This window comes from Salvelinus fontinalis, chromosome 11 (assembly GCF_029448725.1).
Source record: "Salvelinus fontinalis isolate EN_2023a chromosome 11, ASM2944872v1, whole genome shotgun sequence".
Classification (NCBI taxonomy): Eukaryota; Metazoa; Chordata; class Actinopteri; order Salmoniformes; family Salmonidae; genus Salvelinus; species Salvelinus fontinalis.
The window spans coordinates 57529935-57548511 of record NC_074675.1 but is presented as its reverse complement, the minus strand read 5'-3'; the positions used below and the strand labels follow the sequence as shown (position 1 = coordinate 57548511).

At 52.7% G+C, this 18577-nt stretch overlaps 1 protein-coding gene across 1 annotated transcript in view; it reads right to left on the bottom strand.

The window, feature by feature from the left end:
- Window positions 1-661: 661 nt before the first annotated feature.
- The window catches only part of LOC129864762 (F-box/WD repeat-containing protein 7-like), a 126722-nt gene continuing 108806 nt past the window's right edge, over window positions 662-18577 (bottom strand). Inside the window, exon 13 of the mRNA XM_055937055.1 lies at window positions 662-1935. Within this exon, the coding sequence (XP_055793030.1) occupies window positions 1833-1935 (103 nt within the window). The 3' untranslated portion in view covers window positions 662-1832. The remainder of the gene's footprint in view (window positions 1936-18577) is intronic.

Genomic DNA, 18577 nt, shown 5'->3' with positions numbered 1-18577 from the left:
GGCCTGTCAGTCAGTGGTATGGCCTGTCAGTTAGTCGTATGGCCTGTCAGTTAGTCGTATGGCCTGTCAGTTAGCGGTATGGCCTGTCAGTCAGCGGTATGGCCTGTCAGTTAGTCGTATGGCCTGTCAGTCAGTGGTATGGCCTGTCAGTCAGTGGTATGGCCTGTCAGTCAGTGGTATGGCCTGTCAGTCAGTGGTATGGCCTGCCAGTTAGCCGTATGGCCTGTCAGTTAGCCGTATGGCCTGTCAGTTAGTCGTATGGCCTGTCAGTTAGTCGTATGGCCTGTCAGTTAGTCGTATGGCCTGTCAGTTAGTCGTATGGCCTGTCAGTTAGTCGTATGGCCTGTCAGTTAGTCGTATGGCCTGTCAGTTAGTCGTATGGCCTGTCAGTTAGTCGTATGGCCTGTCAGTTAGTCGTATGGCCTGTCAGTTAGTCGTATGGCCTGTCAGTTAGTCGTATGGCCTGTCAGTTAGTCGTATGGCCTGTCAGTTAGTCGTATGGCCTGTCAGTTAGTCGTATGGCCTGTCAGTTAGTCGTATGGCCTGTCAGTTAGTCGTATGGCCTGTCAGTTAGTCGTATGGCCTGTCAGTCAGTGGTATGGCCTGTCAGCCAGTGGTATGGCCTGTCAGTCAGCGGTATGGCCTGTCAGTTAGCGGCATGGCCTGTCAGTTAGCCGTATGGCCTGTCAGTTAGTCGTATGGCCTGTCAGTTAGTCGTATGGCCTGTCAGTTAGTCGTATGGCCTGTCAGTTAGTCGTATGGCCTGTCAGTTAGCCGTATGGCCTGTCAGTTAGCGGTATGGCCTGTCAGTTAGCGGTATGGCCTGTCAGTTAGTCGTATGGCCTGTCAGTTAGTCGTATGGCCTGTCAGTTAGTGGTATGGCCTGTCAGTTAGTCGTATGGCCTGTCAGTCATTGGTATGGCCTGTCAGTCAGTGGTATGGCCTGTCAGTTAGCCGTATGGCCTGTCAGTTAGCCGTATGGCCTGTCAGTTAGTCGTATGGCCTGTCAGTTAGTCGTATGGCCTGTCAGTTAGCCGTATGGCCTGTCAGTTAGCCGTATGGCCTGTCAGTTAGCCGTATGGCCTGTCAGTTAGCCGTATGGCCTGTCAGTTAGCCGTATGGCCTGTCAGTTAGCCGTATGGCCTGTCAGTTAGCCGCATGGCCTGTCAGTTAGCCGCATGGCCTGTCAGTTAGCCGTATGGCCTGTCAGTTAGCGGTATGGCCTGTCAGTTAGCGGTATGGCCTGTCAGTTAGCCGTATGGCCTGTCAGTTAGCCGTATGGCCTGTCAGTTAGCCGTATGGCCTGTCAGTTAGCCGTATGGCCTGTCAGTTAGCCGTATGGCCTGTCAGTTAGCCGTATGGCCTGTCAGTTAGCCGTATGGCCTGTCAGTTAGTCGTATGGCCTGTCAGTTAGTCGTATGGCCTGTCAGTTAGTCGTATGGCCTTAGTGGGACCTCATGGATTTCTCCGGTCGCAGAAGATTCAAAGTTGATCCTGTGTACCGGTTCTTCACCATTATACCAGTTTCCAGCAGTGTTTTAGGTCAGCCAGAAAATGTTTCCGCAGGGATGTGGTGAGAAAATGTGGGACATTTCTGAGTCGTCTCCTGGTTTGTGGTATGTTGGTACCTCCTATTAAAATGGCACTCAGTCCTTCCATTTGAGGATTCTTACATGTTCCTCTGTCAAACGACACCTCCTCCATCTCCCCTCTCATTATCATCATCGTCATCACAAGTTCTCCTTCCACTTATGAGGATATTGGTTACCGCACATCCTTATCCAATGACATGACCTCCTCTCCTGATGAAACCCCGTCCCTCTTTGATGACATCACTTGTGGTTGTCAGTGAGGTCAAAATCCAGCACCATGAGTTTAGTCTCCTCTGTCCCGTTCCTGCTGCCAACTGCTGCTACCAGCCTGGTGTTAGACGCCCTGGAGAGAGGAGAGGAGGAGGAGGAGGAGGAGGGTTAGTGTTACCAGTCTGGTGTTAGACTCCCTGGAGAGAGGAGAGGAGAGGAGGGTTAGTGTTACCAGTCTGGTGTTAGACTCCCTGGAGAGAGAGAGAGGAGGGTTAGTGTTACCAGTCTGGTGTTAGACTCCCTGGAGAGAGAGAGGAGAGGAGGAGGAGGAGGAGGAGGGTTAGTGTTACCAGTCTGGTGTTAGACTCCCTGGAGAGAGAGAGAGGAGGGTTAGTGTTACCAGTCTGGTGTTAGACTCCCTGGAGAGGAGAGGAGAGGAGGGTTAGTGTTACCAGTCTGGTGTTAGACTCCCTGGAGAGGAGAGGAGAGGAGGGTTAGTGTTACCAGTCTGGTGTTAGACTCCCTGGAGAGAGAGAGGAGGGTTAGTGTTACCAGTCTGGTGTTAGACTCCCTGGAGAGAGGAGAGGAGAGGAGGGTTAGTGTTACCAGTCTGGTGTTAGACTCCCTGGAGAGAGGAGAGGAGAGGAGGGTTAGTGTTACCAGTCTGGTGTTAGACTCCCTGGAGAGAGAGAGGAGAGGAGGGTTAGTGTTACCAGTCTGGTGTTAGACTCCCTGGAGAGAGAGAGGAGAAGAGGGTTAGTGTTACCAGTCTGGTGTTAGACTCCCTGGAGAGAGAGAGAGAGGAGGGTTAGTGTTACCAGTCTGGTGTTAGACTCCCTGGAGAGAGGAGAGGAGGGTTAGTGTTACCAGTCTGGTGTTAGACTCCCTGGAGAGAGAGAGGAGAGGAGGGTTAGTGTTACCAGTCTGGTGTTAGACTCCCTGGAGAGAGAGAGGAGAGGAGGGTTAGTGTTACCAGTCTGGTGTTAGACTCCCTGGAGAGAGGAGAGGAGGGTTAGTGTTACCAGTCTGGTGTTAGACTCCCTGGAGAGAGGAGAGGAGGGTTAGTGTTACCAGTCTGGTGTTAGACTCCCTGGAGAGAGGAGAGGAGGGTTAGTGTTACCAGTCTGGTGTTAGACTCCCTGGAGAGAGAGAGGAGAGGAGGGTTAGTGTTACCAGTCTGGTGTTAGACTCCCTGGAGAGAGAGAGGAGAGGAGGGTTAGTGTTACCAGTCTGGTGTTAGACTCCCTGGAGAGAGGAGAGGAGAGGAGGGTTAGTGTTACCAGTCTGGTGTTAGACTCCCTGGAGAGAGAGAGGAGAGGAGGGTTAGTGTTACCAGTCTGGTGTTAGACTCCCTGGAGAGAGAGAGGAGAGGAGGGTTAGTGTTACCAGTCTGGTGTTAGACTCCCTGGAGAGAGAGAGGAGGGTTAGTGTTACCAGTCTGGTGTTAGACTCCCTGGAGAGAGGAGAGGAGAGGAGGGTTAGTGTTACCAGTCTGGTGTTAGACTCCCTGGAGAGGAGAGGAGGGTTAGTGTTACCAGTCTGGTGTTAGACTCCCTGGAGAGAGGAGAGGAGGGTTAGTGTTACCAGTCTGGTGTTAGACTCCCTGGAGAGAGGAGAGGAGGGTTAGTGTTACCAGTCTGGTGTTAGACTCCCTGGCGAGAGGAGAGGAGAGGAGGGTTAGTGTTACCAGTCTGGTGTTAGACTCCCTGGAGAGGAGAGGAGAGGAGGGTTAGTGTTACCAGTCTGGTGTTAGACTCCCTGGAGAGAGGAGAGGAGGGTTAGTGTTACCAGTCTGGTGTTAGACTCCCTGGAGAGAGAGAGGAGGGTTAGTGTTACCAGTCTGGTGTTAGACTCCCTGGAGAGGAGAGGAGGGTTAGTGTTACCAGTCTGGTGTTAGACTCCCTGGAGAGGAGAGGAGAGGAGGGTTAGTGTTACCAGTCTGGTGTTAGACTCCCTGGAGAGAGAGAGAGGAGAGGAGGGTTAGTGTTACCAGTCTGGTGTTAGACTCCCTGGAGAGAGGAGAGGAGGGTTAGTGTTACCAGTCTGGTGTTAGACTCCCTGGAGAGGAGAGGAGGGTTAGTGTTACCAGTCTGGTGTTAGACTCCCTGGAGAGAGAGAGGAGAGGAGGGTTAGTGTTACCAGTCTGGTGTTAGACTCCCTGGAGAGGAGAGGAGGGTTAGTGTTACCAGTCTGGTGTTAGACTCCCTGGAGAGAGAGAGAGAGAGGAGGGTTAGTGTTACCAGTCTGGTGTTAGACTCCCTGGAGAGAGAGAGGAGGGTTAGTGTTACCAGTCTGGTGTTAGACTCCCTGGAGAGAGAGAGGAGGGTTAGTGTTACCAGTCTGGTGTTAGACTCCCTGGAGAGGAGAGGAGGGTTAGTGTTACCAGTCTGGTGTTAGACTCCCTGGAGAGAGAGAGGAGGGTTAGTGTTACCAGTCTGGTGTTAGACTCCCTGGAGAGAGGAGAGGAGAGGAGGGTTAGTGTTACCAGTCTGGTGTTAGACTCCCTGGAGAGAGAGAGAGGAGAGGAGGGTTAGTGTTACCAGTCTGGTGTTAGACTCCCTGGAGAGAGAGAGGAGGGTTAGTGTTACCAGTCTGGTGTTAGACTCCCTGGAGAGAGAGAGGAGGGTTAGTGTTACCAGTCTGGTGTTAGACTCCCTGGAGAGGAGAGGAGAGGAGGGTTAGTGTTACCAGTCTGGTGTTAGACTCCCTGGAGAGAGAGAGGAGAGGAGGGTTAGTGTTACCAGTCTGGTGTTAGACTCCCTGGAGAGGAGAGGAGAGGAGGGTTAGTGTTACCAGTCTGGTGTTAGACTCCCTGGAGAGAGAGAGGAGGGTTAGTGTTACCAGTCTGGTGTTAGACTCCCTGGAGAGAGGAGAGGAGGGTTAGTGTTACCAGTCTGGTGTTAGACTCCCTGGAGAGGAGAGGAGGGTTAGTGTTACCAGTCTGGTGTTAGACTCCCTGGAGAGAGGAGAGGAGGGTTAGTGTTACCAGTCTGGTGTTAGACTCCCTGGAGAGAGAGAGGAGAGGAGGGTTAGTGTTACCAGTCTGGTGTTAGACTCCCTGGAGAGAGAGAGGAGAGGAGGGTTAGTGTTACCAGTCTGGTGTTAGACTCCCTGGAGAGAGGAGAGGAGGGTTAGTGTTACCAGTCTGGTGTTAGACTCCCTGGAGAGGAGAGGAGGGTTAGTGTTACCAGTCTGGTGTTAGACTCCCTGGAGAGAGAGAGGAGAGGAGGGTTAGTGTTACCAGTCTGGTGTTAGACTCCCTGGAGAGAGAGAGGAGAGGAGGGTTAGTGTTACCAGTCTGGTGTTAGACTCCCTGGAGAGAGAGAGGAGAGGAGGGTTAGTGTTACCAGTCTGGTGTTAGACTCCCTGGAGAGGAGAGGAGGGTTAGTGTTACCAGTCTGGTGTTAGACTCCCTGGAGAGAGAGAGGAGAGGAGGGTTAGTGTTACCAGTCTGGTGTTAGACTCCCTGGAGAGAGAGAGGAGGGTTAGTGTTACCAGTCTGGTGTTAGACTCCCTGGAGAGAGAGAGGAGGGTTAGTGTTACCAGTCTGGTGTTAGACTCCCTGGAGAGAGAGAGGAGGGTTAGTGTTACCAGTCTGGTGTTAGACTCCCTGGAGAGGAGAAGAGGGTTAGTGTTACCAGTCTGGTGTTAGACTCCCTGGAGAGAGGAGAGGAGAGGAGGGTTAGTGTTACCAGTCTGGTGTTAGACTCCCTGGAGAGAGGAGAGGAGAGGAGGGTTAGTGTTACCAGTCTGGTGTTAGACTCCCTGGAGAGAGAGAGGAGGGTTAGTGTTACCAGTCTGGTGTTAGACTCCCTGGAGAGAGAGAGGAGAGGAGGGTTAGTGTTACCAGTCTGGTGTTAGACTCCCTGGAGAGAGAGAGGAGGGTTAGTGTTACCAGTCTGGTGTTAGACTCCCTGGAGAGAGGAGAGGAGGGTTAGTGTTACCAGTCTGGTGTTAGACTCCCTGGAGAGAGAGAGGAGAGGAGGGTTAGTGTTACCAGTCTGGTGTTAGACTCCCTGGAGAGAGGAGAGGAGGGTTAGTGTTACCAGTCTGGTGTTAGACTCCCTGGAGAGAGGAGAGGAGGGTTAGTGTTACCAGTCTGGTGTTAGACTCCCTGGAGAGAGAGAGGAGGGTTAGTGTTACCAGTCTGGTGTTAGACTCCCTGGAGAGAGAGAGGAGGGTTAGTGTTACCAGTCTGGTGTTAGACTCCCTGGAGAGAGAGAGGAGGGTTAGTGTTACCAGTCTGGTGTTAGACTCCCTGGAGAGAGAGAGGAGGGTTAGTGTTACCAGTCTGGTGTTAGACTCCCTGGAGAGAGGAGAGGAGGGTTAGTGTTACCAGTCTGGTGTTAGACTCCCTGGAGAGAGGAGAGGAGGGTTAGTGTTACCAGTCTGGTGTTAGACTCCCTGGAGAGAGAGAGGAGGGTTAGTGTTACCAGTCTGGTGTTAGACTCCCTGGAGAGAGGAGAGGAGGGTTAGTGTTACCAGTCTGGTGTTAGACTCCCTGGAGAGAGAGAGGAGGGTTAGTGTTACCAGTCTGGTGTTAGACTCCCTGGAGAGAGAGAGGAGAGGAGGGTTAGTGTTACCAGTCTGGTGTTAGACTCCCTGGAGAGGAGAGGAGAGGAGGGTTAGTGTTACCAGTCTGGTGTTAGACTCCCTGGAGAGAGAGAGGAGAGGAGGGTTAGTGTTACCAGTCTGGTGTTAGACTCCCTGGAGAGAGAGAGGAGGGTTAGTGTTACCAGTCTGGTGTTAGACTCCCTGGAGAGAGAGAGGAGGGTTAGTGTTACCAGTCTGGTGTTAGACTCCCTGGAGAGAGGAGAGGAGGGTTAGTGTTACCAGTCTGGTGTTAGACTCCCTGGAGAGAGAGAGGAGAGGAGGGTTAGTGTTACCAGTCTGGTGTTAGACTCCCTGGAGAGAGAGAGGAGAGGAGGGTTAGTGTTACCAGTCTGGTGTTAGACTCCCTGGAGAGGAGAGGAGAGGAGGGTTAGTGTTACCAGTCTGGTGTTAGACTCCCTGGAGAGAGAGAGGAGGGTTAGTGTTACCAGTCTGGTGTTAGACTCCCTGGAGAGAGAGAGGAGGGTTAGTGTTACCAGTCTGGTGTTAGACTCCCTGGAGAGAGAGAGGAGAGGAGGGTTAGTGTTACCAGTCTGGTGTTAGACTCCCTGGAGAGAGAGAGGAGGGTTAGTGTTACCAGTCTGGTGTTAGACTCCCTGGAGAGAGAGAGGAGGGTTAGTGTTACCAGTCTGGTGTTAGACTCCCTGGAGAGAAGAGGAGAGGAGGGTTAGTGTTACCAGTCTGGTGTTAGACTCCCTGGAGAGAGAGAGGAGAGGAGGGTTAGTGTTACCAGTCTGGTGTTAGACTCCCTGGAGAGAGAGAGGAGGGTTAGTGTTACCAGTCTGGTGTTAGACTCCCTGGAGAGAGAGAGGAGGGTTAGTGTTACCAGTCTGGTGTTAGACTCCCTGGAGAGAGAGGAGAGGAGGGTTAGTGTTACCAGTCTGGTGTTAGACTCCCTGGAGAGAGAGAGGAGAGGAGGGTTAGTGTTACCAGTCTGGTGTTAGACTCCCTGGAGAGAGAGAGGAGAGGAGGGTTAGTGTTACCAGTCTGGTGTTAGACTCCCTGGAGAGGAGAGGAGAGGAGGGTTAGTGTTACCAGTCTGGTGTTAGACTCCCTGGAGAGAGAGGAGAGGAGGGTTAGTGTTACCAGTCTGGTGTTAGACTCCCTGGAGAGAGAGAGGAGAGGAGGGTTAGTGTTACCAGTCTGGTGTTAGACTCCCTGGAGAGGAGAGGAGAGGAGGGTTAGTGTTACCAGTCTGGTGTTAGACTCCCTGGAGAGAGAGAGGAGAGGAGGGTTAGTGTTACCAGTCTGGTGTTAGACTCCCTGGAGAGGAGAGGAGAGGAGGGTTAGTGTTACCAGTCTGGTGTTAGACTCCCTGGAGAGAGAGAGGAGAGGAGGGTTAGTGTTACCAGTCTGGTGTTAGACTCCCTGGAGAGAGAGAGGAGAGGAGGGTTAGTGTTACCAGTCTGGTGTTAGACTCCCTGGAGAGAGAGAGAGAGGAGGGTTAGTGTTACCAGTCTGGTGTTAGACTCCCTGGAGAGAGAGAGGAGGGTTAGTGTTACCAGTCTGGTGTTAGACTCCCTGGAGAGAGAGAGGAGAGGAGGGTTAGTGTTACCAGTCTGGTGTTAGACTCCCTGGAGAGAGAGAGGAGAGGAGGGTTAGTGTTACCAGTCTGGTGTTAGACTCCCTGGAGAGAGAGAGGAGAGGAGGGTTAGTGTTACCAGTCTGGTGTTAGACTCCCTGGAGAGAGAGAGGAGGGTTAGTGTTACCAGTCTGGTGTTAGACTCCCTGGAGAGAGAGAGGAGGGTTAGTGTTACCAGTCTGGTGTTAGACTCCCTGGAGAGAGGAGAGGAGGGTTAGTGTTACCAGTCTGGTGTTAGACTCCCTGGAGAGAGAGAGGAGAGGAGGGTTAGTGTTACCAGTCTGGTGTTAGACTCCCTGGAGAGGAGAGGAGAGGAGGGTTAGTGTTACCAGTCTGGTGTTAGACTCCCTGGAGAGAGAGAGGAGGGTTAGTGTTACCAGTCTGGTGTTAGACTCCCTGGAGAGAGAGAGAGAGGAGGGTTAGTGTTACCAGTCTGGTGTTAGACTCCCTGGAGAGAGAGAGGAGGGTTAGTGTTACCAGTCTGGTGTTAGACTCCCTGGAGAGAGAGAGGAGAGGAGGGTTAGTGTTACCAGTCTGGTGTTAGACTCCCTGGAGAGAGAGAGGAGAGGAGGGTTAGTGTTACCAGTCTGGTGTTAGACTCCCTGGAGAGAGAGAGGAGAGGAGGGTTAGTGTTACCAGTCTGGTGTTAGACTCCCTGGAGAGAGAGAGGAGAGGAGGGTTAGTGTTACCAGTCTGGTGTTAGACTCCCTGGAGAGAGAGAGGAGGGTTAGTGTTACCAGTCTGGTGTTAGACTCCCTGGAGAGAGAGAGGAGAGGAGGGTTAGTGTTACCAGTCTGGTGTTAGACTCCCTGGAGAGAGGAGAGGAGGGTTAGTGTTACCAGTCTGGTGTTAGACTCCCTGGAGAGAGAGAGGAGAGGAGGGTTAGTGTTACCAGTCTGGTGTTAGACTCCCTGGAGAGAGGAGAGGAGGGTTAGTGTTACCAGTCTGGTGTTAGACTCCCTGGAGAGAGGAGAGGAGGGTTAGTGTTACCAGTCTGGTGTTAGACTCCCTGGAGAGAGGAGAGGAGGGTTAGTGTTACCAGTCTGGTGTTAGACTCCCTGGAGAGAGGAGAGGAGGGTTAGTGTTACCAGTCTGGTGTTAGACTCCCTGGAGAGAGGAGAGGAGGGTTAGTGTTACCAGTCTGGTGTTAGACTCCCTGGAGAGAGAGAGGAGAGGAGGGTTAGTGTTACCAGTCTGGTGTTAGACTCCCTGGAGAGAGAGAGGAGAGGAGGGTTAGTGTTACCAGTCTGGTGTTAGACTCCCTGGAGAGAGAGAGAGGAGGGTTAGTGTTACCAGTCTGGTGTTAGACTCCCTGGAGAGAGAGAGGAGAGGAGGGTTAGTGTTACCAGTCTGGTGTTAGACTCCCTGGAGAGAGAGAGGAGGGTTAGTGTTACCAGTCTGGTGTTAGACTCCCTGGAGAGAGAGAGAGAGGAGGGTTAGTGTTACCAGTCTGGTGTTAGACTCCCTGGAGAGAGAGAGGAGGGTTAGTGTTACCAGTCTGGTGTTAGACTCCCTGGAGAGAGAGAGGAGGGTTAGTGTTACCAGTCTGGTGTTAGACTCCCTGGAGAGAGGAGAGGAGGGTTAGTGTTACCAGTCTGGTGTTAGACTCCCTGGAGAGGAGAGGAGAGGAGGGTTAGTGTTACCAGTCTGGTGTTAGACTCCCTGGAGAGAGAGAGGAGGGTTAGTGTTACCAGTCTGGTGTTAGACTCCCTGGAGAGAGAGAGGAGGGTTAGTGTTACCAGTCTGGTGTTAGACTCCCTGGAGAGAGAGAGGAGGGTTAGTGTTACCAGTCTGGTGTTAGACTCCCTGGAGAGAGAGAGGAGAGGAGGGTTAGTGTTACCAGTCTGGTGTTAGACTCCCTGGAGAGAGAGAGGAGGGTTAGTGTTACCAGTCTGGTGTTAGACTCCCTGGAGAGGAGAGGAGAGGAGGGTTAGTGTTACCAGTCTGGTGTTAGACTCCCTGGAGAGAGAGGAGAGGAGGGTTAGTGTTACCAGTCTGGTGTTAGACTCCCTGGAGAGAGAGAGGAGAGGAGGGTTAGTGTTACCAGTCTGGTGTTAGACTCCCTGGAGAGAGAGGAGAGGAGGGTTAGTGTTACCAGTCTGGTGTTAGACTCCCTGGAGAGAGAGAGGAGGGTTAGTGTTACCAGTCTGGTGTTAGACTCCCTGGAGAGAGAGAGAGGAGGGTTAGTGTTACCAGTCTGGTGTTAGACTCCCTGGAGAGAGGAGAGGAGGGTTAGTGTTACCAGTCTGGTGTTAGACTCCCTGGAGAGAGAGAGAGGAGGGTTAGTGTTACCAGTCTGGTGTTAGACTCCCTGGAGAGAGGAGAGGAGGGTTAGTGTTACCAGTCTGGTGTTAGACTCCCTGGAGAGAGAGAGGAGGGTTAGTGTTACCAGTCTGGTGTTAGACTCCCTGGAGAGAGGAGAGGAGGGTTAGTGTTACCAGTCTGGTGTTAGACTCCCTGGAGAGAGAGAGGAGGGTTAGTGTTACCAGTCTGGTGTTAGACTCCCTGGAGAGAGGAGAGGAGGGTTAGTGTTACCAGTCTGGTGTTAGACTCCCTGGAGAGAGAGAGGAGAGGAGGGTTAGTGTTACCAGTCTGGTGTTAGACTCCCTGGAGAGAGAGGAGAGGAGGGTTAGTGTTACCAGTCTGGTGTTAGACTCCCTGGAGAGAGAGAGGAGGGTTAGTGTTACCAGTCTGGTGTTAGACTCCCTGGAGAGAGAGAGGAGAGGAGGGTTAGTGTTACCAGTCTGGTGTTAGACTCCCTGGAGAGAGAGAGGAGGGTTAGTGTTACCAGTCTGGTGTTAGACTCCCTGGAGAGAGAGGAGAGGAGGGTTAGTGTTACCAGTCTGGTGTTAGACTCCCTGGAGAGAGAGAGGAGGGTTAGTGTTACCAGTCTGGTGTTAGACTCCCTGGAGAGAGAGAGGAGGGTTAGTGTTACCAGTCTGGTGTTAGACTCCCTGGAGAGAGAGAGGAGGGTTAGTGTTACCAGTCTGGTGTTAGACTCCCTGGAGAGAGAGGAGAGGAGGGTTAGTGTTACCAGTCTGGTGTTAGACTCCCTGGAGAGAGAGAGGAGAGGAGGGTTAGTGTTACCAGTCTGGTGTTAGACTCCCTGGAGAGGAGAGGAGAGGAGGGTTAGTGTTACCAGTCTGGTGTTAGACTCCCTGGAGAGAGAGGAGAGGAGGGTTAGTGTTACCAGTCTGGTGTTAGACTCCCTGGAGAGAGAGAGGAGGGTTAGTGTTACCAGTCTGGTGTTAGACTCCCTGGAGAGAGAGGAGAGGAGGGTTAGTGTTACCAGTCTGGTGTTAGACTCCCTGGAGAGAGAGAGAGAGGAGGGTTAGTGTTACCAGTCTGGTGTTAGACTCCCTGGAGAGAGAGAGGAGAGGAGGGTTAGTGTTACCAGTCTGGTGTTAGACTCCCTGGAGAGAGAGAGGAGGGTTAGTGTTACCAGTCTGGTGTTAGACTCCCTGGAGAGAGAGGAGAGGAGGGTTAGTGTTACCAGTCTGGTGTTAGACTCCCTGGAGAGAGAGAGGAGGGTTAGTGTTACCAGTCTGGTGTTAGACTCCCTGGAGAGAGAGAGGAGAGGAGGGTTAGTGTTACCAGTCTGGTGTTAGACTCCCTGGAGAGAGAGAGGAGGGTTAGTGTTACCAGTCTGGTGTTAGACTCCCTGGAGAGAGAGAGGAGAGGAGGGTTAGTGTTACCAGTCTGGTGTTAGACTCCCTGGAGAGAGAGGAGAGGAGGGTTAGTGTTACCAGTCTGGTGTTAGACTCCCTGGAGAGAGAGGAGAGGAGGGTTAGTGTTACCAGTCTGGTGTTAGACTCCCTGGAGAGAGAGAGGAGGGTTAGTGTTACCAGTCTGGTGTTAGACTCCCTGGAGAGAGAGGAGAGGAGGGTTAGTGTTACCAGTCTGGTGTTAGACTCCCTGGAGAGAGGAGAGGAGGGTTAGTGTTACCAGTCTGGTGTTAGACTCCCTGGAGAGAGAGGAGAGGAGGGTTAGTGTTACCAGTCTGGTGTTAGACTCCCTGGAGAGAGAGAGGAGAGGAGGGTTAGTGTTACCAGTCTGGTGTTAGACTCCCTGGAGAGAGAGAGAGGAGGGTTAGTGTTACCAGTCTGGTGTTAGACTCCCTGGAGAGAGAGAGGAGGGTTAGTGTTACCAGTCTGGTGTTAGACTCCCTGGAGAGAGGAGAGGAGGGTTAGTGTTACCAGTCTGGTGTTAGACTCCCTGGAGAGAGAGGAGAGGAGGGTTAGTGTTACCAGTCTGGTGTTAGACTCCCTGGAGAGAGGAGAGGAGGGTTAGTGTTACCAGTCTGGTGTTAGACTCCCTGGAGAGAGGAGAGGAGGGTTAGTGTTACCAGTCTGGTGTTAGACTCCCTGGAGAGAGGAGAGGAGGGTTAGTGTTACCAGTCTGGTGTTAGACTCCCTGGAGAGAGAGAGAGGAGGGTTAGTGTTACCAGTCTGGTGTTAGACTCCCTGGAGAGGAGAGGAGAGGAGGGTTAGTGTTACCAGTCTGGTGTTAGACTCCCTGGAGAGAGAGGAGAGGAGGGTTAGTGTTACCAGTCTGGTGTTAGACTCCCTGGAGAGAGGAGAGGAGGGTTAGTGTTACCAGTCTGGTGTTAGACTCCCTGGAGAGAGAGGAGAGGAGGGTTAGTGTTACCAGTCTGGTGTTAGACTCCCTGGAGAGAGGAGAGGAGGGTTAGTGTTACCAGTCTGGTGTTAGACTCCCTGGAGAGAGAGAGGAGGGTTAGTGTTACCAGTCTGGTGTTAGACTCCCTGGAGAGAGGAGAGGAGGGTTAGTGTTACCAGTCTGGTGTTAGACTCCCTGGAGAGAGAGAGAGGAGGGTTAGTGTTACCAGTCTGGTGTTAGACTCCCTGGAGAGAGGAGAGGAGGGTTAGTGTTACCAGTCTGGTGTTAGACTCCCTGGAGAGAGGAGAGGAGGGTTAGTGTTACCAGTCTGGTGTTAGACTCCCTGGAGAGAGAGAGGAGGGTTAGTGTTACCAGTCTGGTGTTAGACTCCCTGGAGAGAGAGAGGAGAGGAGGGTTAGTGTTACCAGTCTGGTGTTAGACTCCCTGGAGAGAGAGGAGAGGAGGGTTAGTGTTACCAGTCTGGTGTTAGACTCCCTGGAGAGAGAGAGGAGAGGAGGGTTAGTGTTACCAGTCTGGTGTTAGACTCCCTGGAGAGAGAGAGGAGGGTTAGTGTTACCAGTCTGGTGTTAGACTCCCTGGAGAGAGAGAGGAGGGTTAGTGTTACCAGTCTGGTGTTAGACTCCCTGGAGAGAGGAGAGGAGGGTTAGTGTTACCAGTCTGGTGTTAGACTCCCTGGAGAGGAGAGGAGAGGAGGGTTAGTGTTACCAGTCTGGTGTTAGACTCCCTGGAGAGAGAGAGGAGAGGAGGGTTAGTGTTACCAGTCTGGTGTTAGACTCCCTGGAGAGAGAGGAGAGGAGGGTTAGTGTTACCAGTCTGGTGTTAGACTCCCTGGAGAGAGGAGAGGAGGGTTAGTGTTACCAGTCTGGTGTTAGACTCCCTGGAGAGAGAGAGGAGGGTTAGTGTTACCAGTCTGGTGTTAGACTCCCTGGAGAGAGAGAGAGAGGAGGGTTAGTGTTACCAGTCTGGTGTTAGACTCCCTGGAGAGAGGAGAGGAGGGTTAGTGTTACCAGTCTGGTGTTAGACTCCCTGGAGAGAGAGAGGAGGGTTAGTGTTACCAGTCTGGTGTTAGACTCCCTGGAGAGAGAGGAGAGGAGGGTTAGTGTTACCAGTCTGGTGTTAGACTCCCTGGAGAGAGAGAGGAGAGGAGGGTTAGTGTTACCAGTCTGGTGTTAGACTCCCTGGAGAGAGAGAGGAGGGTTAGTGTTACCAGTCTGGTGTTAGACTCCCTGGAGAGAGAGAGGAGGGTTAGTGTTACCAGTCTGGTGTTAGACTCCCTGGAGAGAGAGAGAGGAGGGTTAGTGTTACCAGTCTGGTGTTAGACTCCCTGGAGAGAGAGGAGAGGAGGGTTAGTGTTACCAGTCTGGTGTTAGACTCCCTGGAGAGAGAGAGGAGAGGAGGGTTAGTGTTACCAGTCTGGTGTTAGACTCCCTGGAGAGGAGAGGAGAGGAGGGTTAGTGTTACCAGTCTGGTGTTAGACTCCCTGGAGAGAGAGGAGAGGAGGGTTAGTGTTACCAGTCTGGTGTTAGACTCCCTGGAGAGAGAGGGAGAGGAGGGTTAGTGTTACCAGTCTGGTGTTAGACTCCCTGGAGAGAGAGGAGAGGAGGGTTAGTGTTACCAGTCTGGTGTTAGACTCCCTGGAGAGAGAGGAGAGGAGGGTTAGTGTTACCAGTCTGGTGTTAGACTCCCTGGAGAGAGGAGAGGAGGGTTAGTGTTACCAGTCTGGTGTTAGACTCCCTGGAGAGAGAGGAGAGGAGGGTTAGTGTTACCAGTCTGGTGTTAGACTCCCTGGAGAGAGGAGAGGAGGGTTAGTGTTACCAGTCTGGTGTTAGACTCCCTGGAGAGAGGAGAGGAGGGTTAGTGTTACCAGTCTGGTGTTAGACTCCCTGGAGAGAGAGGAGAGGAGGGTTAGTGTTACCAGTCTGGTGTTAGACTCCCTGGAGAGAGAGAGGAGAGGAGGGTTAGTGTTACCAGTCTGGTGTTAGACTCCCTGGAGAGAGAGGAGAGGAGGGTTAGTGTTACCAGTCTGGTGTTAGACTCCCTGGAGAGAGAGAGGAGGGTTAGTGTTACCAGTCTGGTGTTAGACTCCCTGGAGAGAGAGAGGAGAGGAGGGTTAGTGTTACCAGTCTGGTGTTAGACTCCCTGGAGAGAGAGAGGAGGGTTAGTGTTACCAGTCTGGTGTTAGACTCCCTGGAGAGAGAGAGAGGAGGGTTAGTGTTACCAGTCTGGTGTTAGACTCCCTGGAGAGAGGAGAGGAGGGTTAGTGTTACCAGTCTGGTGTTAGACTCCCTGGAGAGAGAGGAGAGGAGGGTTAGTGTTACCAGTCTGGTGTTAGACTCCCTGGAGAGAGAGAGGAGGGTTAGTGTTACCAGTCTGGTGTTAGACTCCCTGGAGAGAGAGAGGAGAGGAGGGTTAGTGTTACCAGTCTGGTGTTAGACTCCCTGGAGAGAGAGAGGAGGGTTAGTGTTACCAGTCTGGTGTTAGACTCCCTGGAGAGAGAGAGGAGAGGAGGGTTAGTGTTACCAGTCTGGTGTTAGACTCCCTGGAGAGAGGAGAGGAGGGTTAGTGTTACCAGTCTGGTGTTAGACTCCCTGGAGAGAGAGAGGAGAGGAGGGTTAGTGTTACCAGTCTGGTGTTAGACTCCCTGGAGAGGAGAGGAGAGGAGGGTTAGTGTTACCAGTCTGGTGTTAGACTCCCTGGAGAGAGGAGAGGAGGGTTAGTGTTACCAGTCTGGTGTTAGACTCCCTGGAGAGAGAGAGGAGAGGAGGGTTAGTGTTACCAGTCTGGTGTTAGACTCCCTGGAGAGAGAGGAGAGGAGGGTTAGTGTTACCAGTCTGGTGTTAGACTCCCTGGAGAGAGAGGAGAGGAGGGTTAGTGTTACCAGTCTGGTGTTAGACTCCCTGGAGAGGAGAGGAGAGGAGGGTTAGTGTTACCAGTCTGGTGTTAGACTCCCTGGAGAGAGAGGAGAGGAGGGTTAGTGTTACCAGTCTGGTGTTAGACTCCCTGGAGAGAGAGAGGAGGGTTAGTGTTACCAGTCTGGTGTTAGACTCCCTGGAGAGAGAGAGGAGGGTTAGTGTTACCAGTCTGGTGTTAGACTCCCTGGAGAGAGAGAGGAGGGTTAGTGTTACCAGTCTGGTGTTAGACTCCCTGGAGAGAGAGAGGAGAGGAGGGTTAGTGTTACCAGTCTGGTGTTAGACTCCCTGGAGAGAGAGAGGAGAGGAGGGTTAGTGTTACCAGTCTGGTGTTAGACTCCCTGGAGAGAGAGGAGAGGAGGGTTAGTGTTACCAGTCTGGTGTTAGACTCCCTGGAGAGAGAGAGGAGGGTTAGTGTTACCAGTCTGGTGTTAGACTCCCTGGAGAGAGAGAGGAGAGGAGGGTTAGTGTTACCAGTCTGGTGTTAGACTCCCTGGAGAGAGAGAGGAGGGTTAGTGTTACCAGTCTGGTGTTAGACTCCCTGGAGAGAGGAGAGGAGGGTTAGTGTTACCAGTCTGGTGTTAGACTCCCTGGAGAGAGGAGAGGAGGGTTAGTGTTACCAGTCTGGTGTTAGACTCCCTGGAGAGAGAGGAGAGGAGGGTTAGTGTTACCAGTCTGGTGTTAGACTCCCTGGAGAGAGAGAGGAGGGTTAGTGTTACCAGTCTGGTGTTAGACTCCCTGGAGAGAGAGAGGAGAGGAGGGTTAGTGTTACCAGTCTGGTGTTAGACTCCCTGGAGAGAGAGAGGAGGGTTAGTGTTACCAGTCTGGTGTTAGACTCCCTGGAGAGAGAGGAGAGGAGGGTTAGTGTTACCAGTCTGGTGTTAGACTCCCTGGAGAGAGAGAGGAGGGTTAGTGTTACCAGTCTGGTGTTAGACTCCCTGGAGAGAGGAGAGGAGGGTTAGTGTTACCAGTCTGGTGTTAGACTCCCTGGAGAGAGAGGAGAGGAGGGTTAGTGTTACCAGTCTGGTGTTAGACTCCCTGGAGAGAGGAGAGGAGGGTTAGTGTTACCAGTCTGGTGTTAGACTCCCTGGAGAGAGAGGAGAGGAGGGTTAGTGTTACCAGTCTGGTGTTAGACTCCCTGGAGAGAGAGGAGAGGAGGGTTAGTGTTACCAGTCTGGTGTTAGACTCCCTGGAGAGAGAGAGGAGGGTTAGTGTTACCAGTCTGGTGTTAGACTCCCTGGAGAGAGAGAGGAGGGTTAGTGTTACCAGTCTGGTGTTAGACTCCCTGGAGAGAGGAGAGGAGGGTTAGTGTTACCAGTCTGGTGTTAGACTCCCTGGAGAGAGAGAGGAGGGTTAGTGTTACCAGTCTGGTGTTAGACTCCCTGGAGAGAGAGAGGAGGGTTAGTGTTACCAGTCTGGTGTTAGACTCCCTGGAGAGAGAGGAGAGGAGGGTTAGTGTTACCAGTCTGGTGTTAGACTCCCTGGAGAGAGAGGAGAGGAGGGTTAGTGTTACCAGTCTGGTGTTAGACTCCCTGGAGAGAGAGAGGAGAGGAGGGTTAGTGTTACCAGTCTGGTGTTAGACTCCCTGGAGAGAGGAGAGGAGGGTTAGTGTTACCAGTCTGGTGTTAGACTCCCTGGAGAGAGAGAGAGGAGGGTTAGTGTTACCAGTCTGGTGTTAGACTCCCTGGAGAGAGAGAGGAGAGGAGGGTTAGTGTTACCAGTCTGGTGTTAGACTCCCTGGAGAGAGGAGAGGAGGGTTAGTGTTACCAGTCTGGTGTTAGACTCCCTGGAGAGAGAGGAGAGGAGGGTTAGTGTTACCAGTCTGGTGTTAGACTCCCTGGAGAGGAGAGGAGAGGAGGGTTAGTGTTACCAGTCTGGTGTTAGACTCCCTGGAGAGAGAGAGGAGGGTTAGTGTTACCAGTCTGGTGTTAGACTCCCTGGAGAGAGAGGAGAGGAGGGTTAGTGTTACCAGTCTGGTGTTAGACTCCCTGGAGAGAGAGAGAGAGGAGGGTTAGTGTTACCAGTCTGGTGTTAGACTCCCTGGAGAGAGAGAGGAGGGTTAGTGTTACCAGTCTGGTGTTAGACTCCCTGGAGAGAGAGGAGAGGAGGGTTAGTGTTACCAGTCTGGTGTTAGACTCCCTGGAGAGAGAGGAGAGGAGGGTTAGTGTTACCAGTCTGGTGTTAGACTCCCTGGAGAGAGGAGAGGAGGGTTAGTGTTACCAGTCTGGTGTTAGACTCCCTGGAGAGAGGAGAGGAGGGTTAGTGTTACCAGTCTGGTGTTAGACTCCCTGGAGAGAGAGAGGAGGGTTAGTGTTACCAGTCTGGTGTTAGACTCCCTGGAGAGAGAGAGAGGAGGGTTAGTGTTACCAGTCTGGTGTTAGACTCCCTGGAGAGAGAGAGAGGAGGGTTAGTGTTACCAGTCTGGTGTTAGACTCCCTGGAGAGAGGAGAGGAGGGTTAGTGTTACCAGTCTGGTGTTAGACTCCCTGGAGAGAGAGGAGAGGAGGGTTAGTGTTACCAGTCTGGTGTTAGACTCCCTGGAGAGGAGAGGAGAGGAGGGTTAGTGTTACCAGTCTGGTGTTAGACTCCCTGGAGAGAGAGGAGAGGAGGGTTAGTGTTACCAGTCTGGTGTTAGACTCCCTGGAGAGAGAGGAGAGGAGGGTTAGTGTTACCAGTCTGGTGTTAGACTCCCTGGAGAGAGAGAGGAGAGGAGGGTTAGTGTTACCAGTCTGGTGTTAGACTCCCTGGAGAGAGAGGAGAGGAGGGTTAGTGTTACCAGTCTGGTGTTAGACTCCCTGGAGAGAGAGGAGAGGAGGGTTAGTGTTACCAGTCTGGTGTTAGACTCCCTGGAGAGAGGAGAGGAGGGTTAGTGTTACCAGTCTGGTGTTAGACTCCCTGGAGAGAGGAGAGGAGGGTTAGTGTTACCAGTCTGGTGTTAGACTCCCTGGAGAGAGAGAGAGGAGGGTTAGTGTTACCAGTCTGGTGTTAGACTCCCTGGAGAGAGGAGAGGAGGGTTAGTGTTACCAGTCTGGTGTT